The sequence below is a fragment of the Felis catus genome, chromosome C2 (genome assembly GCF_018350175.1).
Source record: "Felis catus isolate Fca126 chromosome C2, F.catus_Fca126_mat1.0, whole genome shotgun sequence".
NCBI classification, from domain to species: Eukaryota; Metazoa; Chordata; class Mammalia; order Carnivora; family Felidae; genus Felis; species Felis catus.
In genome coordinates, this window is record NC_058376.1 from 69678773 (window position 1) to 69693356 (window position 14584).

Sequence of the window (14584 nt, forward strand, 5' to 3'; positions counted from 1 at the left end):
TTCTGTAAAGAAATAATGAGAATGATTAAATAAGTTAGGATATAGATATAAGATGGCCCATGTGTCATTAAATGTAATAGTTTTAAGACATTTTAGATATGAGGAAAAAACCTCTGTTGCAGTGAAAAATAGAACACTATACAGTGTGAAAACCTCATGCACAAAAAAGACTAGAAGGAAATAGACCAGAGTATTGTAACTTCTTATCGTGAGCTTCTCTTATATAGGTCTTTGACTATTTTAACTTTTCTATAAATTAGCAGGTGTTTCTCTTTTAATGGGAAAGAAATCCCATACATTAAGAAAAGTCACATTGCTTTCAGACAATAGGGCAGAGAGAATGTTTTATGGACGGCTCTGGCGACTTGTCGACTCAGTACGCGTCAAAGAAGAGGCAACTTCTTTCCTTTGGGATACACGCTTTGGGGAGAAATAAAAGACTCAGGCTTCCTCTCTTGTTGAGTCTAGTCATTTGTAGCAACAACTTGCCTGGGGAGTTTCCTGTCAAACCGGGAAGCCTAAGTGAGCTGCCTTATGCTTGAGACAGACACAAGGTCACAGGAGCTGTGGTCTCTTCACCAGTCTGTGACATTCTCAACGCTGGTTGAGATTTAAGAGGGGGCTTTGATTCCTTTTGTGGCCTAAATCCTCCAATTGTGGCCTTATCTCCAGTAGCTGTAAGTGATTAATAGGCGGTGTTACTCCTCTGTGGGTCACACAACAGGCACAGTGGTTTAAGCAAGCGCTATCTGGGTAATAGGAAATTAAGCAAAACACCCTAAAGCAATGCTACACCAGTATGTATATAACAATGTGAATTGGGGCACCAGGGTGGCTCAGTTGGTTAAGTGTCCAACTTCACCATAGGTCATGATGTCATGGTTTGTGAGTTTGAGCCCTGCATCGGGCTCTGTGCTGACAGCTCAGAGCCTGGAGCCTGCTTTGGATTCTGCATCTCCCTCTCTCTCTGCCCCTCCCCTGCTTGCACTCTGTCTCTCTCTCTCAAAAATAAATAAACATTAAAAAAATTTTTTAATGTGAACTAACCAAAATCTATTTTGAGTTATAAAATAGATACATATGTTAAGCAAACCAAGATGGATGGAAGGAAAGACCCCTAACTACCAAAACATAGAATTGCTTCCAAACTGACATGTTGTAACTATTTTTGCTTTCATTTTTTTCTTTGATTTCTTAGGAGTTATACTTAAAGTCCAAGTGCTTAAATAAATTTTGCTACTTAATAAGCTATATAGCAACATCTTGATTCACTTAGCCTAATTACTTTTTGGTGTTCAAGATGGTCACTGTCACTTCATCTGGCCTTGATTTCAAGAGTAGTTTCCCCTCTTTTAACTTCCTGAAACATGTCTTTTTACATCCTGACTGGTGTAATGGAAGGACGTGAGACAACTGGACCACATCCCAACCAGCCCCACCCTTGGCCATCTAAGAGTAATCCGCATGACTCAGCAACATGATTTTTTAGAAGCCAATACACATTTTAAACTACAAGTAATACATTTTTTTAATGTTTATTTTATTTATTTATTTTGAGAGAGAGAGAGACAGACAGACAGAAAGGCATAGAGAGAGGGAGAGAGAGAATCCCAAGCAGGCTCCACACTGTCAGCGCAGAGCTCTATGCAGGGCTCAATCTCACAATTGTGTGATCGTGACCTGAGCTGAAATCAAGAGTTGGGCACTCAGCCAACTGAGTCACCCAGGTGCCTTTACAAGTAATACATTTTAAATACAGTGGTGGCAAATATATGTTATCAATGCTCTGTGTACCATTGCTAATCCACTGGTCAAATCAGCCTAGAGCCCACTGAGGAAAAAGATGTTTTGGCCCACTTTGAGTTCAGTGGTAAAGCATACCGGTGTCTGTATTGAGGTAGGCACAGGGAAGGTCAGAACTCATACCAAAAGCTTTTCATGTCATGTTTAAGGGCAGTAGGGTCCTTGTCTTTGAAGAGCTTGTATTCAAATGGGGAAATCATGATTCATGCCAGGAGCAAGAAAAGGAGACAAAAATTAAAAGAAAATCAAATACAACTCTGAACGCTTGCACACAAACATCCCAACAAGTACGACTGACTGTAGGGAGGGCTGAGTTCCGTGCTAAGTGCTGGAAGAAGCCAGAATGCCCTAGGTCCGATGGGGTTAATCTAAAGGTTTTCTGAGGCAGTGCATTTTGAGTTGGGTTAGAAGGCAGCCAGGAAACATGGTGTGAAGCTGGAGGGGTCCAGGTGAAAAGGAAAGCAGCTTTCTGGATGCTTTCTGACGGCGTTCCCCAAAGTCTTAGCCACCCAGAGTGACCATGCCTGACCTCTGACCTCCCCACAGTGAGGACGTGTGCAAACGTGGCTTCACCGTCATCATCGACATGCGGGGCTCCAAGTGGGACCTCATCAAGCCCCTCCTCAAGACGCTACAGGAAGCCTTTCCAGCTGAGATCCATGTGGCCCTCATCATCAAACCCGACAACTTCTGGCAGAAACAGAAGACCAACTTTGGCAGCTCCAAATTCATCTTTGAGGTGAGCCAGACCTCTCTCTCAGCACCCCCTTTCCCTTCTCTTCTGCTGCCCACACATTTCTCACTTCTGCTTCTCCACTTACCCTACGATATGCAGGATGGCAGGGGCTGATATTTCAGGATTCATCGGCTACTGGGGCCTTACCAGTAAGTCTTGGAAGGAGTAAAAGCCCAAGAGATTGTCCCGGGCTGTCAGCCAGTCTGTTGAAACTGCTGACCCCAGCTGATTTGTGGCTCCTGACCCATGGGCTGCATGCTCTCCCACTCGCCCTTTCTGAGGCAGGCTGTGGTCATTAACGTGAGGATTTATGTCAAGCCTTTCCCCTTGACTTTCTGTCTTCTGCCTGGGGCTGCCCTGGGGTCTTCCCCCTGCGCACTCCACATCACTGAGTCCCCCTCTCTGTGTCTGCCCCTCTCAGACAAGCATGGTGTCCGTGGAGGGCCTCACGAAGCTGGTGGACCCCTCCCAGCTGACCGAGGAGTTTGATGGCTCCCTGGACTACAACCACGAAGAGTGGATCGAGCTGCGGCTCTCCCTGGAGGAGTTCTTCAACAGTGCTGTGCACCTGCTGTCACGCCTCGAGGACCTACAGGAGATGCTGGCCCGGAAGGAGTTCCCCGTGGACGTGGAAGGCTCACGGCGGCTCATCGACGAGCACACGCAGCTCAAGAAGAAGGTGCTGAAGGCCCCTGTGGAGGAGCTGGACCGGGAGGGGCAGCGGCTGCTGCAGTGTATCCGCTGCAGTGACGGCTTCTCAGGGCGCAACTGCATCCCGGGCAGCGCCGACTTCCAGAGCCTGGTGCCCAAGATCACCAGCCTCCTGGACAAGCTGCACTCCACCCGGCAGCACCTGCACCAGATGTGGCATGTGCGCAAGCTCAAGTTGGACCAGTGCTTCCAGCTACGGCTTTTTGAGCAGGATGCCGAGAAGGTAGGAGGGGAGCCGGCCAGACTGAAGTGGGGCTTGTGTGTGTTGGGGGTTGCTGCTTAGCTTTTTAGGGGAACTTACAGAGGCTGCTGGTCCAACTTCCTGATTAATAATACTTTTGTGGAAAGCCTTAAGAATGTGCCTACTGGTTTGGGATGATTTATTTGGTCATTGATCACTGACTTTTTTTAAAAAAAAGTTTTTTTTATTTATTTTTGAGAGAGAGAGAGAGAGAGAGAGAGAGAGAGAGCGCGCATGCAAGCGAGTGAGCATGGGAGGGGTAGAGACAGAGGGAGAGAGAAAATCCCAAGCAGGCTCTGCACTGTCAGCACAGAGTCCGATGCGGGGCTCGAAGTCACAAATCATGAGATCATGACCTGAGCAGAAACCAAGAGTCAGACACTTAACTGACTGAGCCACCCAGGCCCTGATTGTTGACTCTTTAAATCTCCCTTTATGTAGTGTTTATTATGTGCCAGTTACTGTTGTAAGCACCATGTGTAAATTAACTTATTTTAATCATCTCAAGAGTTGTAAGGGGTAGGTATATGACGGTTATCCCATTTTATAGATGAAGAAACTGGGAAGGCAAATAACTTGGCCAGACTGAGAAGTGTGATGTGATTGTGAAGTCCACACTTTTGCACTGTTGGATGCTGCCCCTCTCAGGACATGCAGTGAGTGGTTCAAGCCAGCTAAGCCACAAGAATAGCAATACTGTTACCAGTCACAATAACACGACTTAGTGATTATTGTCCTGCAGTGTCCTTTACTGTTGACAAAGCACTTTCACATACAGAGTCTTATTTAATCTGTGCAGCCCTTTGATCCTTTGAGGTGGGTGGTGGTGTTTCTGCTGATATACGGGAAACGGGTGCTCTTTGATCCTGGGGCTGTAATGGCAGACTTGACGTATGAATCCAGCTTTCTTCCGTTTGAAGTACAAGGTTCTTCCTTCCATACCACTGCTTTCTGGAGGATTTTCCTCAGCTGCTGTGTACTTTCTCAAGCAAGACCCCACTTTTCCAGCAGCGAATTTTCAAAGCTTTCCCCTTATCAGGGGACATGTGAGAAAGTGAAAAAGAAAAATATCATATAGTGCTTCTTTGCCAGGGATACAGAAGTATCTTCTCTAGATTCTCTCCAAGCTAAAGCAGAGAGTTTACTATTATATGCACTTTAAGAAGAGTGAAATAGGTTTTCCTCCTATCAGTGTTCTGGGGATAACTTCTATTCAAATGCATAATACCACTCTTAGGCATACCGTGACGTTGTGGTAACCTGTGAGTTTTATAGACAGCATCTGATGCAGTGGTTTTGTGTCTTTTAAGATCCTATATTGAAAATGTCCTTATGTGTTTGTAAGTAGTGAAATCGGGATATAAAACTACATATAATTATCCCAATTTATGTGAGAGTGCCAACGTAGGTATAACTGGACAAAATTCATCACAGTGCTAATAGTTTTGATTTCAAGGGTTTATGGTTATGGTTGATTTGATTTCTGTATAAATATTCTTTTTTTATATAATTTTTTTCATTTTTATTTATTTTGGACAGAGAGAGAGGGAGAGAGACACAGAGTGTGAGCAGGGGAGGGGCAGAGAGAGAAGGAGACACAGAACCTGAAGCAGGCTCCAGGCTCTGGCCTGTCAGCACAGAGCCTGACGCAGGGCTTGAACCCATGAACTGTGAGATCATGACCTGAGCCAAAGTCAGATGCTCAGCTGGCTGAGCCACCCAGGAGCCCCTCTCTGTATAATTATTCTGTGCTTTCTAATCTTTTATAGTTCATAATCAGGTGAAAACCAATATGTGTAATTTTTAAAGATTGCACAGCCCCTTTCTACAAAAGGAATTTTGAATCTCATTTAAGCCAGTTTTTGGAAGAGATATGTAGGAGAGTTTCTTGCACAACCTTAGGAGCTGTGAGGTCTCCCTAGCCTTCCTGAGGGCTCCTTGCCCAGTGGCCCAGTGCCTGGTTCCAGCCCTGGCCTACTCCCCTCTAGGAAGGGCCCCTTGGACTACAGAGTCACTGTCACCGCTCACCAAATGACGAGAGACACCAGGTCAGAAGCCAGATGCTCTGTGAAGCCAGAGGCAGGTACTTTGGCTCCTGTAACCAATAGTGGAAAGATCTGGACATCTCCTTTTTACTTGCAGTCTCTTCTGCTCTGGGGCAAGGAATCTGCTTTACAGCCTGGCCTAGGTGCCTGTTTCAGTGAGCCAGGGTCATAAGGGGAGGTGGAGGACTCAGGTCTGCTGATAAGTGTTTTGTTTTAGGCGCTTCCCTGCACCCGTGAAGCTCAAGTATATGGGAAGCCTGCATAGGGCACAGATAGTGCCTGTCTCACAAAGAAAACACACAAAACAAAATACCTTAACCTCAGAAGTCCCCAGGTAGGGAAGGCTGACCTTCTAGAGTCAGCCAAGCACCAGTCAGCCAGGCAGTAATTTTGGCCACACATGTATCTTCTCAATTCATGCTTGATTCTTTCTCTAACCCAGAGTGTGATTTTCTCAAGATCACACTCTTGGTTAGACAGAGCTAGTATTTGGTCTGTCTCCAAAGCCCAACTTAACTTTTAACCCAATAGCCCTGCTATCTCTCACTCCCAGGACCTGCCTCTTGCTACCACTGAACACTGGCTGTTAGCTCCTTAGCCATCTGGCCCATGCCCTGATGATTCTGGGGACGACCTCAAATCCCACCTTCAAAGGCACACTCAACAGCAGGTGCTCTTAACCTTTCTGTGCTATGGACCTCTTTGTTCTGGGGAAGCCTGTGGACCCTTCTCAGAGTAACATTTGTAAATGTACAAAATAATATATATGTACATGTACACACACATATGTGTATATACACACACATATATACATACATATCATACATATATGTAATATATGTATATGTATGTATTACACACACACACATATGGCCTTGAAAAATAATTATTGAAGTACAGTTACTACATTTTTTTTTTTTATTTTTTTTTTCAACGTTTTTATTTTATTTTTGGGACAGAGAGAGACAGAGCATGAACGGGGGAGGGGCAGAGAGAGAGGGAGACACAGAATCGGAAACAGGCTCCAGGCTCCGAGCCATCAGCCCAGAGCCTGACGCGGGGCTCGAACTCATGGACCGCGAGATCGTGACCTGGCTGAAGTCGGATGCTTAACCGACTGCGCCACCCAGGCGCCCCACTACATTTTTTAAAAATAGCCATAACTTGAATACTTCTTTAGGAACATTGTTAAATAACAAGTTCTATTTGAAATCTTCTACCTACCATAATTTTGAAGTAGTGATGAGCATAAGTGACATTTCAGGGCAAAACCTGATGTGATCTGAGTGTGTGTTTCTGTTGATGTCAGAGGCACAAGTATTGCTAACATTAATGTAGTTTGCTGCCTACATTCATAACGGAAAGGAATGCTGTATTTCAGTTACATGTTAGTGACAATAAAGGCATATTTTTTTCCTGTCCAAGTACACAAGCCCTGAGTTCTCTGCAGAGACTCTAAGTTTAGGATCCATGTTATGTGGTGTATTCATACCATAGAAAGAAGTATGTGTGTGTGGCATGTGTGTGGTGTGCTTGGTGTGTGTAGAGGGGGAGGGGAGACAATATAAAAAATGAAACATGGAGTGAAAGGAATGATGGGAAGAGGGCAGCTCAGGAATATTTTGATATTGAGTCAGTGGTGAAAATGTTGCTCAGGCTTGACCCAGCTGCCACAGAAAATGTGCTCAGTGTGGGGCAGGAGAGAAAACAGTCCTTTTAAGTTGCTTCAAGATTAATTTAAAATATCTGTGCAGAATCAAGTGCTCAGCCCTTGACTTATTTGGTGTTTTTGAAAGGGGATGAAGAGGGTGGTGGTTTGGGGTAAGGGTTGTCTGCGTGGATCCACATCTAAACAAGGGTGGGAGGAAATAGTTACTGCATGAGCCATGTCCTAGCCTCCCTTCTGGTGGGAGTCTTGTCGGAGGCCTGTAATTCCAGATCTGGGAAACTCTTAGCAAATCGAGGAGTCTGGTGATCACCCAGCTCCTACTTTTGTAAAGAGGTGAGTGCTGGGTCTGTCACCTCTGGCTCTGTGGGGTGACAGCTGTTTCCTAGGGCTTGAATAATACGTGGTACTCCCCATTTACCACCTGGTCTTGGGGAGTGAAGCCATTTCTCATCACTTTCCTCTGACCCCTGAAATGATCCTTCCTCATCTTGGGGGTGGTGAGGAGGGAGCCATTTTCTCTGCCAATTAAACACTTAGGGAGGAAGGACTGTGTTCCACGATAACTCGTAAAGTAGGCCGCTATTCATTTAATGAACTTCTGTGAGCAGTTGTCATGATCCCCAAACAAGGCACTTGGATAAAGATGAGTAGGCTGGAATTTCTGTCCTGGAACAGCAAGCTGTCACAAACTGCTATTTATTATTACTTATGTCTGCTGTGTGCACCCCATGCCCTAGGCACAACCTCCATGATTGGGGGTTTTTAGAGAAGAGGGAATATTGCAGCTTGGAAATGTTAGGAAAACCTTAATGAGCAATTTGTGGGAGGGCTGGGCAATTCAGAGGTGATACAAGTAGTGCACAATGCGTCTTGTTGGAAGATGAGCAGCACTGCCTTGGTCCTGTGCTCTCTAGCCTGTAACTAATGGGCCTGTCCTCCACTGTGTTCACAGAACACAGGCGGGCTGTCCTCATTAGCCAGGTGCAGATTACGACTCTCTTTGCAGACCTGTCTCACAGCTGATTGCCCCCACAGCTGCAGTGGACCTTGTATGATGGAGGTGTCTGCCCTGCAGTCATATCCCATTACCAGAGAGAAGGGAGGGCTCTTCCCCAGTAGGGGGCAGTTTGTGGTATTAATGTCGTTAAGTAGCCTCATTCCATGTCCTCTTGCTCCTCAGTGGAGGATCCTTCCTAGCTGCTCCCCTCCCTTTCCTGGGTGCCTAGGGCACATCTTAGAACGGCAGAACTGGAAAAGACCTTGAGATCAGAAAGTCTACCTCCCACACACTGTGGGGAACCCAGCCTTGTCGTCATGATGACAGCCATTGTGACCTCATGATGCCCACCAATGTACTGATGCCAGTGACATATATCAGAAACTACTGGAGCTGGGGCTCCTGGGTGGCTCAGTTGGTTAGGAGTCTGACTTCGGCTCAGGTCATGATCTCATGGCTCATGGGTTTGAGTCCCGTATCGGGCTCTGTGCTGACAGCTCAGAGCCTGGAGCCTGCTTTGGATTCTGTGTCTCCCTCTCTCTCTGCCCCTCCCCCGCTTGTACTCTGTCTCTCTTCCTCTCTCAAAAATGAATACAACCTTAAAAAAAAAAGATAAAGAAAATACTGGAGTTGCCGCACCATCCAACTTTCCAGTCTGCGGAAGGCCCACAATCTTCCAGTCTTTGCAGGAAACAAGAGCCTCAAAGGGTTCCAGTGTATAAGGGACTTAACTGATAGAGAAACCTTCATCTACTCCTCTTCTGAATAAAAACTGATGTCTACCCAGGAGGCCTATGCTCTAGTCTTTCCCAAAGCCATTCTAGAAAGGAGTATATTCCCACTACCTTGTGGGAGAATTCCCAAAAGAGGGAGGACTAAGCCACTCTGCAGGGCTTCCAGTACTGGAATTATGCTTATTATTGGTTTATGGAGCATAGTGTGTTTGTTTCATGGGTAAAACAATGCTTGGGACGTGCTCAAGACCACAGTTGGAGTGGTATTTAGGTGCCCACCTCCTCTGTAACCCAGGCATCTGCTCAGACGAGACCTTTGCATTTGCTTTGATGAGACTGGCCTCAGTGGTCACCTGAGCCTACCCTCACGATGCTGCCTATGGGAAAGCTCCCTTTGCAGAACCTAATTCTAAATACCTTCGTGCATCTTCATCCTTGCATGGTGGAATTCTGTTTACATGCAAGGGTGCCGTCTGGGCTGAAATGGAGCTGTGTGAGTGGGAATTCAGATTGGTTCTGAGGTGCCACTTTGTCAGTTGGGAGACCTTACACACGTCTTTAATCTCTGACCACTAGTTATGCTCCCAACAAAACAAAGATGAAGAATTTGGGCTAACTCAGTTTCTTTTAACTTTTCTGCTTCTACACCACACTATTCTCACTACTAATACTCTCTCTTTGTGAAAGTGCCTTTCAACGGGAGAAGTGTGGTGGTGAGGCATGTGTGTGGCTGTCGTAGTGGTGGCATTGTGGTAGAGAACAGGTTTGTAAGGGAACATATCAGAATCTCCAAAGTAGTTTGGTAAAGACCCCCACCCACCTCAGTCAATAGTGCCTGTCATTCCTCTTCCTTTCAGACTTGCCGTACTAATGATATCTAAGCCTCTTTATAGCTCAGCAATTCTGTAAACATTTTTGCCTTTTTGTTATTCATTCTTCCCTATATATCTACAGTAGGCTCTTCTCTCTTCAGAGTTATCACCTTGGCTGGTGATGGAAAATAAGTCTTTCTCAGCAACTAAAACCGTCATCTGTCGAGTTCTGTTCTTGCTTTATATAAAGGGGGGGGGGGGGCTGAGCTGCCCGGGCCTGTTATGAAAATCAAGTGGGGTGATGTGTGGAGGTGCCTGGCACCAGATTTCCCTTCCTTCTTCTTGTGGTGGTTCAGTCATGGCTTCCTCTTCAGTCACTGGGTGCCTGCCAAGACCACACAGAGTGTGATCCAAGCTATCTTCCCAGTGGACTTGCTCCAGATAATTTTCGGTAATCCCTAAATGAAACAAAATTGAGGATTGAGTTGTGAGAGAAATTGGCAATTAGGATGTAGGTTCATAGGGGTCCCCAAAGATCACTAGGTTGTGTGGTGCCCTGGCCCGAGGCACAGAGAGGAGCACCTAGGTCAAATGGGGGTCATATGTGATGGATACAGGTTTGGGAAGTTGCCACAGGAAAGGTCTCTTGGAAAACAGTCTGTCCCTGAAGCAGCCACAGAGGAAAGTGATTCTCCCAGGGGGATGGGATTGCCCCCTCCCCATGTACCTTATGTATCTGAGATACTTGTCACCTTCTGCTTTGCATTATAGCTAAAAGTGTATTTGTCTTATTCTCCTGCAAACTTGGGGCCAGAAACACTTCCTACAGTCCATCCAAGAAACACATCTATGTATTTTGATTTTCTTGGAGATCGGTGCAAAAAAAAAAAAATAATAATGTTACTTTCATGTTACTATGAGAAAATATTTATGGGGCCCGCTGGGGGAAGGACATCACAGCAGGCATCAGGGCACTGTGCTAAGGGTTACATGCTTATTGTGTTTTGCTGTTTGTATGTCTGTTAACCACATTAGCAATTTAGGACATCCCCAGGATGCCCTGTCACTGGGCAAAGTATCCACTGCTGTTTCCTGTCCTCTCCCTCCAAGGTATAAACATTTCTGATCATTCCCCAGGGCCCAAAGCAAGACCCAAAGTCTTATCCTGCCTGGAGCGATGAGAACCAGTAAGGCCACTTGTGGAGAAATTCCTCTGCCTCTCCTCCCTGCCAGACACTGGCTGTTTCTCTTTGCCACACGTCCAAGCCCCACACCCCTCAAGTCAGCAGCGAGCATGACTCCGTAGTCATTTGTCAAACTGAAGTGCCATTGTAGCAATTATAATACATAATATTTTTTTAAATGTCAGTTTTTAAAGTCTTCTCACACTCCTGACCTTAGAGGTTTTGTGGTCCAGCCCTTCCTTTTACATAAAAATCTTTGACCCAGAGTAGAGACCCACCCAAAGTCATCCAGTTGGTGGTTCATCATTTGGTCTCCCATCTGCTTTGTGTAGCAGGCCAGGCAGGCGTGAATATGGGCATCGTTTCGTGGATGGGAGAGCTGAGGCTTGGTGAGGTTGGGAAGTATGCCTGGGAAAGAGTTGGGTGGGCAGTGTAAGAAGGTGGCCCTCTGCTCTGAGGCTGGGGCTACTCCCCTCCTCCAACACACACACACACACACACACACACACACACACACACACACACACGCTGACCTTGCCCTGCAGGGGAAGGGGTGCACGGGCCAGCTAGCAACCTAGGAGGTGGCTGCAGGGGCTGGGGAGGAATGGAGGGTGGGGGTCCTCATCACTGCTCTAGTGAAAGGGAAGGCGCTGGACAGGTCTCCAGGGTACATGTGGCCAAGTCTCTGTGGTTCACTTGCCTGAGCCCTTCTTGTTGGGAGGATGGCTTCAAAAAGCTGCAATCTTGAGGCAGCCAGAGGGCAAGGTCTTTACTTGGCAGTTTGTAATTTCCTGCTTTTTTTGGAGAAAAGCTTCATGCCCTCTTGTTCCTGCCCTCCCTCCTCCTACGGGAGCCTAAACCACCACCCTCTGCACCCCCCACTGCCTGGGCTCAGGGTGAGGAAGTGTGTCCGTATCCCGCCCCAAGACAGGACACAGTGTCCTGTATTATTTCCAGCCTGCCGGTCCTGGGAATCTCTACTTACTTTTCTCATTTCCTCCTCTTGAACATTAGAAACATTAGAGTCCAAAAATAATCCAAGTCACAGTGTTCTGCAGAGTGCATGTGCAAGTGTTTTCTCTCAAAGCTGTTTTTCTCCTCCTTCCATCCTTTCTGCCTCTCCTGCATTTTCAGCCCCAGTGTATACAGAGGTCACAGGTCTGCAGGAGGCCTGTGGGTGTGGAGAGCAGATTGGAGGCAGGACTGGGAGGAAGTCTAGGCACGGGGCGGAGGGGTGGAGCTCCCTCTCAGATCTCCCAAGGGGTGAGACCAGACAGCCATATGTAAATAGCCTGCATATGTGGCCTCTACTTATAAGTGGACCCTACAGAACTGTGGACCCCATAGTGGCCCCTTGGAATCGAGAACATGGACACTACGTTAAAAATGTTTCCAGAATCCAGGTTGCCACACTGATTCTGTCTGTAGCAATTTAGGTGAGCTAGAAACAGAAGGTCCTGATCAGAGACAGAAGTTGTGTGAGGCACAGGAAAGTAACTGAGAAACACTCACTGATTCACTCCCTTGTCAGCTGACATTACATGTCTACTATGTGCCAGGTCCTCTGCTAGGTGCTGGGGACCCTGTCTCCCACCCAAGCACTGGGTAGAGAAGCATAGGGAAAATCAGGTTCGGCATTGATGTGATTCCTGGTACCTTAGGAGAAAAGGATGGCACAGAAATAATACCCACTCTGGTGGTTAGAGCCTGGTTCAGTATCTAGATCTGTGTTGCTTTCTAGGCGGAATTAGGGCTGGGGTGCCTAGAGTGTTTTTGGGAAGACAGTGGGTGGTAGCCCAAGGAATAAAGGTAACAGGTCAGCTCTGCCCCAGTAGGGGAAGTGGAAGGAATGTCTTAAGTACTGTTTTTGAAGAACAAAAAGAAATTCAGGTATAATTTGTTAAGTGAAAGAACAAACTGAGTCTCTACAGCAGGGACCAAAACACCTTCCTTCCCTTTTTCTTCTAGCCTACTTCCCTGCACCCCTCTCCTTCCTTTCCCATCTGTGACCTTTCTCCCCCGTGCCCTCACACCCCTCCAGCCTGCACTCATGCCACTCTTTTTGCTTCCATTCTGTCTGAACCTGTTGCTTCTCTTCCCTTTTGTGGTCCTGCTTCCTTCTGTGGGTGGAGCTAAGGCAGAGCTCCGTGTATGGTGCAGACCTCCTCTGGAGGGCAGAGAGAGCAAAGGCCAGAAGACCCAGCAACCCCTTATAGAAAGAGCACTAGCACTGGCTTTGCAGTCACAGAGACCTGGATTTGAATCCCAGCCCAGCCTCTTGCTAGCTGAATGGCTTTCTGTGGCCAGGTTACGCTGTGTGAGCTGTCTCTTTATCAGTAAAATGTAGATTTTAATAAACGCCTTAGGATTGGTAATGGGTGAAAGAAAATGTGTATACAGCATCTAACATGCCCAGAGCCCAGTAGGTGCTCGGCAGATGGCCAGTTTGTGGAGGTAGACTCAAGGTGGACCATGTGCATAGATGGGATCAGGAATGGAAGAGAGGCATGGGGAGGCCTGCTGGGGCCTGGGGAAGGAGGGCAGAGAGTATATCCTCATTCACAGCAAGGGTGCTGGAGAAGACAGTGGGTAGCATGCGACAGCAGTGTGTGTAGGCGAGGTAGGTACCTGGTGCGTGGAGAGACCAGGAAGGGGTCTTGAGGAGGAACTGGTCAGTGAATAATAGCTACTAGATCTACTGCTAGTAGAAAGGAAAGGAAGTGGAAGCATGTGACCAGGATGGCAAGATCTTAGAACACTGTTGCTGAAGGTAAGCCAATTAAATAACTGCCAGATATTGTGCTGGGGCAGGCCACCGGCAGATGGGCTACAGTCAGGCCTTACCACGTTGGAGCAGGGGGCGCTGGCAAACAGTTAGCTGCTGCATAGAGAAAGTCCACCGAGGTGCCTATCCCGGCTATGTAAACAACGCAGATGGGGAAATGTTCAGCTGAACTTGGGGTGCAGAAAGAGGGAGGAGCATGAGCAAAGGCATGGCAGCCCCAAAGTACAGGGTGGGTTCTGGGAGCACCCCTTCCCAGAGAGGCTGGAGCTCAGGCTCTAGGACAGTGTCCCTGCAGCATGGCTCCCCAGGAGTTACAACTGGGGGTCCACTCCCTGAGGAACCAGGGGCCATGGGGAAAGCTGAATAGTTCAGGCCCTGCTGGGATCATCTTAGAATGCTAGAATCTTTGAATCAGCGGGTCTAATCCTTTACTCAGGGCTTCTCTGACACGCATCCTATAGACTCTCTGCTGAGCATTTCCTGGGTGGAGGAAGCCACAGCTTTGTGAAGCAGCCTGTTTGTTTCATCATTACACACCACTGTTTGTTAGAAAGGCCTCCTGCCACCAGACCAGCATCTGTCTTTCTGGAGCTTCCACCCTGTGGTCTCAGCTCTGCCCTAGAACTCAGCTCTGCCCCTCCAGAACTAGTTCCTTCCGTCTCCTGGACAGCAGCCCTCTGATGACTTGAAGACAATCCTCATGGACCTTCCCAGTCTTTTTTGCTCCAGGTGAGCTCCCATCACTTCTTCTGGCCTATTTTCACTTGATATGGGCTCTAAGCTCTTCAGTGTGGCATTCCTGGGACCAGTTTTTCAAATGTGAAAAGGGATAGGGAGGGGTCTGCAGCTCTTGATCCCACTTCTACA

At 47.2% G+C, this 14584-nt stretch overlaps 1 protein-coding gene across 25 annotated transcripts in view; it reads left to right on the forward strand.

The window, feature by feature from the left end:
* KALRN (kalirin RhoGEF kinase) overlaps positions 1 to 14584 on the forward strand; it is a 708823-nt gene that overhangs the window by 264545 nt on the left and 429694 nt on the right. For all 25 annotated transcript variants that reach the window (XM_045037038.1, XM_045037036.1, XM_023260241.2 and 22 more), the window contains 2 exons: positions 2350 to 2542; positions 2961 to 3473. In XM_045037038.1, coding sequence (XP_044892973.1) covers positions 2390 to 2542; positions 2961 to 3473 — 666 coding nt within the window. In that variant the 5' untranslated portion in view covers positions 2350 to 2389. The remainder of the gene's footprint in view (positions 1 to 2349; positions 2543 to 2960; positions 3474 to 14584) is intronic.